The following is an 8,709-nucleotide window of genomic DNA, read 5'->3' as shown; positions in this document are numbered from 1 at the left end:
GGGTTCCATTACGCGAGTTGTTAATTCCATTATTCGAGCTGTTTTGCGATGTCAAAGATTTCCAATTTGTCACATGATATTGACTTTATTATTTATTATTATTTAAAGAGGGTAACAAAATCAGCTTTAGAACTAATATACCATGAGGTCTTCATACAAAGGAATTTATTTTAACTGAATGTCTGAAGACACTGGATATATTCGGTTTGGAAGGAGTAAATAGAATGGGCATAGCAGTGACATTGTGCGTGTTTTAGCCTTTCATCTGTATACAAGTAGCTTGGACTGGGTAGTTTTATCATTCTTATTTGTGTTCTTGTAACATCAAATATGCAGATGTATTTTATGTTGTATATTTTTTTAGAGGAAAAATACTTGGATTATTCAGTGGAAATAGAAAGTGCTCATTGGACTATAATATTATTCTAGGACTACTGTAAATTATTCACAGGTGTTCTGGACAACACTATTTTGACATCAGGACTGTTGGCAGACCAGCATATCTGTGGATCTGAAATTTACATGCAACTTTTCATTCTTTTGGACTTTAATAGAACTTTTTCAGGATTATTTTGGTTTCAAATCACAATTCCTATTAATGCTGATATGACCATCAATGCAAATGGATCTGCTATACAAAAATTTTCAAGCTTGCTGAAACATTTTGTTAGACTGGCACCAGAGTAATTTTATGAAACAAGAACATTCATTTAATTTTAACATGTCTGTGACACCTTCAAGGCTAAGGATTACTATTCAGCTTACATTTTGAACCAGAATTGAGAACTTGAGTGAATGAGCAAAATCATTTTTATCTTGTTTATGTCACAGTGGCCTTTAAATTTTGAGTCCAAAATTGTTCCAAACGCAAGCCATCTGTAGATGATGGAAAACAAAGCTACTACATGCAAACTGGTAACAGACATCACATTATAAACACTGCCTATGGTGGGCATATTCAAATAAAAGAACAGCAAGTCAAATATTTTGAAGGACATAAAATATGAAAGAACTGATGATCTGAAAGGCATGGGTTCAAGTTCCACCAGATCTGATTGGATCAGGTACCACAGTGTGTACATTGGAAAGATGCTTTACTCTGCTTGTTTCAGTATGACACAACCAAGCACTGCTGTGCTGCAAAAACCTCAACCTCTGATTTATTATGTGGACAAAGTGAAAAGATTAAGTCAAAATAATAAAACATTAATGCCATCTTTATTTCAAAAACTTTACATACTGAAAAGTGTAGGTTCTGTATGCATTACAACTGTCCCGAGACAAGAAATTTCATGCTGATTATCATAATTATAAAAAAGTTAAGACAACAGGAAAGGTGGCAGGAATGCAAGGACAAATTTTTTTATACATGGACAATTTCATTCCTGATTAAAAGAAGTAAAAAGTATCAGCCAAGCACTTCAAAAGTGCCACTGCAACACTGTAGACCATACAACTACACACAATTAAGTCAGTGCCCAAAGTTGTTCTATTTTAAAGAACAAATACCTAACATTCAGGCTCTTTTGCCAAAGTAACCAAATTAGGCATATTAAGTGATTACATACATTTCTACAACCAGTGTTAACAAATAGTATGGTTCAATTATGGGTAATAAAAGGTAATATACTGTCACAGGTTCATTACATCTCAATGAAACCATGAATTATTTGGTTACTGTTTTTACAGTAAAATCCTAAAACTGGGTGAATCTAAATACATGTAAAACAAAAATGTGAGGTAATTAAAAGAATTAAAAAAATAAAAATTTAATTCATTAGGTAAAATAAATTTTGAAAAGATTATGCAACTATCACTTACAAACTTCTATTTTCCCAAAATGTGTTAAAAATTAATCTAGTAACAGAGGAACTAGATTTCTGAGTTTCTAAAATTCAGAGACTTGTTTATAAACAAGTCAGTTTTACTGGAATAGACCAGATGAAAAGAAAAATGTAGCAAATCTTGTTCATTTTAATTCTGAATATAATGTGTTTTATATATGCATACAGCTTCATTTTCTTAAATGAAAATATTTGCTGTCATTTCCAAATAAAATTTATTGAAAATGGTTGCATCGGAAAAATTGCAAGTATAAAAGATATATCTCATCAAGTTTTCTCTTGAACAGCTGTAATAATACACAAGAACTTTCTCTCTCCCGGTCCATTCCTGAAAACAAAGAGTAATGACATTCTTCGACATTTCTGTCTTTAATGCAATACAAATAAATCGTCCAGGGCATCGTATCTACATTACTTTGTGACAAAGTTTCAAAACGGGGGAATAGGAGATATATGTAGGCCAATAATTTATCATTCAATTTATATGATGTTCCATATATTTACACCAAAGATTAGATAATCCATACCTGGATGCAAGGTCCAGCATTATCATCCCTTAAACCTGTCTTCATGTAGCAGCTAATTAGTACATTTAATGACAAAAAAATCAATCTGTAGTGTTGTAGAATACACTGTAAAGTACTGATCAATGGTATGACCAAACCAACGAAAAGCAAAACATATGTTACACATTTTTATGTTTGCAAGGAACTTTTTATATTTGTAATTATCATGTTATAAATATTACATATCAGATGATGTCATATACTTGAATCACATGCAGCTGGAAATGTCAACTTTAACAGAAACATCTTGCATAGACATTAAATAAATCACATGAACAGAGCAGGCTTGCCCTCCATTTTTTCTAACAGACTTTGGTCCTGCATCTTCCATTACTGACTACCAATATATTTAGCACACGACTGGACTGACTTAATATCAGCAGCATCTGCACCATAAAATTGGGACTCAAAATTCAATACCATTGCATCACATTACATATAGCATCCTGAAGTGTTGACAATTCACTTTCTACAAAAGTTTTACGTGCACATACTACATGTAACAGATGTAGCACCGGTTCTTCTCCTTTGACGTGGAAGAGAATTTCTGTCTGAAGAGATATGAATAAAAAATGAACAGTGCAAACTGCTGGATTGCAGAGCACAGTCCAAGAAATTAAGCCCAACAAATATTTATTGCAAGTCACTGAAACACTGAATACAGATCACAGTGACCTTAATATCTGAATGTTGTGGAACTCCTCACACTGCATCTACAGACCAAGTAAGATGACATGACTAGCAAATTCTTAACTTATTCTTGGACATAGTACTGTATCATTTTTCATACATTATCAAGATACTGTTTATACATTATCAAGATACTTTTCATACTTTATCAAGATGTTAAATTGTTCAAGAGCTCGGAGGGAACTACCATACAGATATTACACAGTAGACTTAACAGCACACTGACATGATATGACTGGCATTCAAAATTTTCAATCCAGGATCATAAATACCTGATGAATAACATTTCTGTTGTTGGAAACAGTATGACCACACTCCCAAGCCATGAATTTAAGTGTTGATCAAAACATTTAAGCAAAACCACGAAAAATGAAACTCACAAATAAATTCACTATGCTCTCAAAGATTTTGCATCCAGATCATGAAGCAGAAAAGGACTAATTATCAATGAAAAACAATTATCAAGATGTTTTACAATAAAATATACCTCAAAAGATACAGTATTGTAATAAAAATAACTGATGCTATTATCCTGGAAAAAGTAGCTGTTAAGAATACTGTAAAAAAGAAGGAAAAAAAGAAGTAAATTTATACAGTTCAACACACCGTTGCAAGCCATGGACACCTTTGTTCACCCAAGGCTGCCTGTGACAAGGTATCATCATTTCCCACGAATACGCATAAACAAAAAGTACATCATCAATGTAATTAGGTCATTGGTAAACTTTCTGGGGAAATGTTACGATGGTGTGCAAAGACTGGTTAAGGAGGTTAATGCTTATTCATCAGAAACAAGGAAATCTTACCTCGCTGATTAAAGGAAGCATAGTGAATTGTCACACATGGCTTGCAATGATTAATGGCAGAATAAAGTTTTAAGAAACTGATTGCAATTCATAAAATTTTCTCACAAAGGTGAAAATGTAATTTACCCAATATGTCATTCTGATAAACATTGAATTTGTATTTGGTCTTCTTCCAGAATATACATTCCTTCTGATTTTACGTTTAATGTATCTAAAACTAAGTGTAATAAGCCTTTAATGGATTTATCTATGTATAACACACACCCAATTTAAAATACTCATAGCTCTGATCCAGTTCTACCACAACAAACTGCTCCAGCAGATCCAAGTTAACACTGTTTATAGCCAAATGCACATTTAGTTATAAACTGATAAACATGGCAAATTAAATGTCTGGATGAACTTTACACATGTTATTTCATACTTCACACCTCCAACTTGATACTTTGCACTTCAGTTTTCAGATTTATATGGAAGCACCAGGCCAACTTGTAACAGTACCTTCCATACTTCAGAGTTTCTACTATAAGACCTAAAATATAAAAGCCCCCAATGCTTTCAAACAAATCTGAAGTACCCCTCATGCTGTTATATAAATATTAAGTTCCCCTTGGACTTTCATATAAATCTTAGAAGTCGGAAGTTCTCCTTGGGTCAAATCTCAAGTCTGAAGACCCTTTAGCACTTACATACAAATCTCAAGTCTCAATCCTTAAATATAGCATATCCAGTTATAAAGTGCAGTATGAAACAGAAGTACCCTCTGGGCTTCCCATACTTTAATGCCTTTTTGAAACATTAATTTTTTAGTCTTGCTTGTGTAATAGACATACAGTAAAATGCATCAATCAGATAAAATATAGAATCTGCAAATCAATATTGTGCATATTAAAATTTCTGCAAGCAAATATACTAAATTTTTACTAAATCTGGTAGCAACACTAAAAACAATCATCAGCAATAACTGCATTTTCAATTTCCACAGTATAAAAAAATCAAATATTTCAAAAATACACAAGTAGAAAAGGTCCTTACAAAGCACAAAAGCAAAAATGTTCTTTGAATGGAAAACACAATGAATGTGTACAGTGTACAAATTGGGATATATCTGATTCAACACTTCAAAACAACTTGCCCATCATGATTACCCTCCTTCATGTAATTAGTATGTCAATAAACCTAATACAAGCATGGAAAATGTTCTGCCCTCTAAACCACGATTTCCCGTGCATCTTTGGATGAAAAATGGCAATGTTACAACAATCGAAACCTATTATGTATGCATCATGTATTGGAAACAATGAAAGTTTTGAACTTAACCTAGTTGACAAACTGGAAAGATTTCCTTTGATGTTATTGGAAAATGATTCATACACAGCCCATAGCAAAATTGGTCAGTGGGCCACACAAATTTTTAAACTATGATAACTGATTGATAAGCAGATGGAGTCAGCCATTTGTCAATTATCAAGACCCTACACAATTAATTAAGTACAAATTAACTATTTTTGTCACATTCATCTGACTGCAATTTAAAAAGAACACCTTGCCACCTCTCCAACAGCCCCTTCATAAAACCACACAGATCTTCATCATTCAGTAGAAAAAGAATTCACAAAATAATTTCACAATGGGATTTTACATTTCAGTTCATTCACTTCACAATTTGGTTTTAGACATTGATTAGAGATTATAATAATGACAGATTATACTTGTCATTGCAAATGTTGTGCAAGACATTACACACAAAGAGACTGGGATCAAGAAAGATATGCAAGTTATGACAACATGAGGTAGCTTAAGTGTTTCAGACAATATCATGCACGAAATGTTTCTGCATTGTAAAATTTTAATATTTCTCCAAAGTTTGGAAAACTGCTCAAATGTTTCTAATTTGGTAATTTGATTAGACAATTCATGAGTAAGATTATGTGGCATTAAATTTCCCCACTGTTCAGGAAGTCAAATTTATGATTTCCAATGTGGCTGCAAACAAGCAAAAAGACAGTTGTTTAGTGAAGAAAAATCCCATGGTCACCTAGCTTGTGTATCAACTCCTACAGAAAGCACCTCCAAGTCCCCAACTTATGTATGAACTGAAAGCACACCTAAAGGTCCCCAGCATGCTTATGTGTGAACTCCTACTCAAAGTAAACCCCCAGGTCCACAACTTATGCATCAACCCCAAACTGAAAGCACATTTTTTTTTCATCAACATTTATGTTATGATAGATGTTCAAAAGTCATTAAATTATAAGTATGTAATTCTAAATGAACGTACATATTTTAAAAATCTGCCGTATGAACCACAATATCTTTTATTAAAGATTTTAAAACATTTAAGAACATCTTACACACACTGTAGAAAAATTCTTCCTGAACATCACAGTGGATTTAGTTCCTTTGCAAAGTTTTTTTTTTTTCAAAAATGTTTCAGACGTGTCAAAGTTCTCATTTGAAGCTATCATCTGTAAATTATGACTTTTTTTGTAGTCTTTTCTTTTCCATAAATCCTATATATCCGAAAATTGCTCTTCTTGACCAAATATTCTAAACACACTGGCACTTCTAAAATCTTGACCCAAAAAAAATTGATTATGAATGATCCAATATTATAAAACAAAGCCTGGACAAAGGGAATGGATTATATATGATCATTTTTTTTTTTTAAGAAATAAAGAATTGCAAAGAAACAAACAAGATGCCCATCTGGGCCTGAGATCACTCACCTGGTTGACATCTGCCAAACAGAGTACTTCGTCAAGAAATCTAGTCAGAAGGGTGTTTCTACATTTTGCATCTACATCCATATTTGATGGCACATCAGCATCATCTGTCAAACATTGAAAGGCAGTTATGCCAGGATGCTTTCTGCTAAGAACTGATCAAATTCTAGAGAACAATATTTAAATTTTTTAAAAAAGTAAGTTTTGATATTTTAGCACTAGTATGCCTTATGTGAAATTTAGTTACAATATGTTGAGCAGTTTTAGAGAAGTTTATAGTTTTTACTAACAGTAGCCATGTTTGATGGTGTGGATGCATATTTCTAACAAGAGGAAAATGTGGGCCTGAGATCATTCACTGGCTGACATCTGCTCATAGCCAAATGCAAGAGCAGCTGGCCAAGAAATCCGAGTCAGAAAGATGCTCTCTGTATAAATTTCTTCTAGTGCGTTACAAAGACAACAATTTCAAGGCTTTCTCTTTTTGTATCTTCATCTGTATTTAGTAGATCACTTTTCCAATACTGAAAGGTATTTAGCCACCAAGATTCTTTCTGTCAAAGTTAGTAAAAGCATTTATTTACTTATATGTTTTTCTTACATTAATAACAGTTGTTATATCTGATAGCAAATCAACCACATTTATCTAAATCTGATGACCTTCAAGCTATTTTGCCTTTGGTCAAATTTGAACAACTCTGTTAAAATGTCTCAAAGATCCAGAAAAATGTCGCCATCAATAAATTTCTTGTCACCAACTAATTTTCTTTTGTAGGCAAGGCTAATGTAATAACAATTACTCTTACAATGAATATCTGTCAGAATGATGTTGAACATTAACAAGGCAAACAAGTGAACTGGGGCCAGTTTTCAAGTTTGGCTGAAATTGTTCAAATGGTTTGTTTTTTTATAATCAGAAGTTGAAAAAAGCAACTGATGATGGATGTACAAGGCAATATGGACAATGCATGATGCATTACAAACAGGCAAACTAAAAACTAAAATGTTTCGCCAGAATACTTTATGTCAAATCCGGTAAAATTCTACCAAGTGGTTTTTGAGAAGTTTAAAGAATACATTTTTAGTAACAGCATTTATATTCAGAGCAAATCAACATAATTTGAAAGACTTTCAAGCCAGAATCTATACTGCCAAATTTGGTAAATTCTGTTGAGCGGTTTCTGCATAAAAGTCATCTGAAGCTTTTTCTATTGTGGTAATGGTAGCTGTCTGACAGAGAAATGGCACTTGTACAAACCATAATGAAAATTTGAAGATGCTTTTCTGTCAAATTTGGTCAAGCATTTTTGAGAAGTCTTTTCATGGCATTTCTTTTTTGGGGAAAAGGTGGCCATATTTGATGGCAGATGTGCATCATTTGGAAAAAATTTAAGCACTTCATGCCAGGACACTGTCACATTTCACCACTTTTTGTAGGTGGCCATATCTAAGGCAGTCTGTAAGAACTGTATAATTCTAAAAGGCCTATATGTATGGATGCTTCTGGACAAATGTGGCTGAAATTAATTTTAAGAACTGAAAATAGCAATTGTTGACAGATGATGGGTGATACATGCTGGACACAGTGCATAGGATAATTTGCATTCATGGCCAGGTGAGCTAAAAATCTTGGATGACAACATGGATTTATAATAAGTGTTTCATCGAAACCAGAATTACAAAAGTTCTTCCACACTAAGATGACTGCTTTAATATAGGTTTCCTTCTGTGGACCTTATCTCAGTGTGTGCAAATCATATGATGTGAAAGGCATCATGGGTAGCTTATATTTCCATCTGGAACTGATCATCGTGATCGACTGGTGGATCTGAAAATTACAAAAGTCTCATTAGTTACACAGAGAGACAGACAGACAGAGAGAAGAACAGATGATTTTACGCTCTAATTAAACACAAGACAGTAAAAAAAATACTGATATTATATGTGAAAGGCCACTACATCCAAAGGTATGGAAATAATTTGTATGTGTTGGACTCAACATGTTCAAGAGAATGCTTACAAGGCAGACAAAAATGAATTCTCCACATCCTCATATTTCACAGACATCATAAACAAA

The 8,709-nt window shown here is 33.1% G+C and overlaps 1 protein-coding gene across 1 annotated transcript in view; it reads right to left on the bottom strand.

Annotated features, from left to right (window-relative positions):
• Positions 1-1,201: 1,201 nt before the first annotated feature.
• The window catches only part of LOC149805808 (eukaryotic translation initiation factor 4E-binding protein 1-like), a 28,253-nt gene continuing 20,745 nt past the window's right edge, over positions 1,202-8,709 (bottom strand). The window contains exon 3 of the mRNA XM_089950523.1: positions 1,202-8,460. Within this exon, the coding sequence (XP_089806649.1) occupies positions 8,417-8,460 (44 nt within the window). The 3' untranslated portion in view covers positions 1,202-8,416. The remainder of the gene's footprint in view (positions 8,461-8,709) is intronic.

Source organism: Sinohyriopsis cumingii, chromosome 2 (genome assembly GCF_028554795.1).
Source record: "Sinohyriopsis cumingii isolate HCF-2022 chromosome 2, ASM2855479v2, whole genome shotgun sequence".
Lineage (NCBI taxonomy): Eukaryota > Metazoa > Mollusca > Bivalvia > Unionida > Unionidae > Sinohyriopsis > Sinohyriopsis cumingii.
This window is presented reverse-complemented; position numbering and strand designations above follow the sequence as displayed.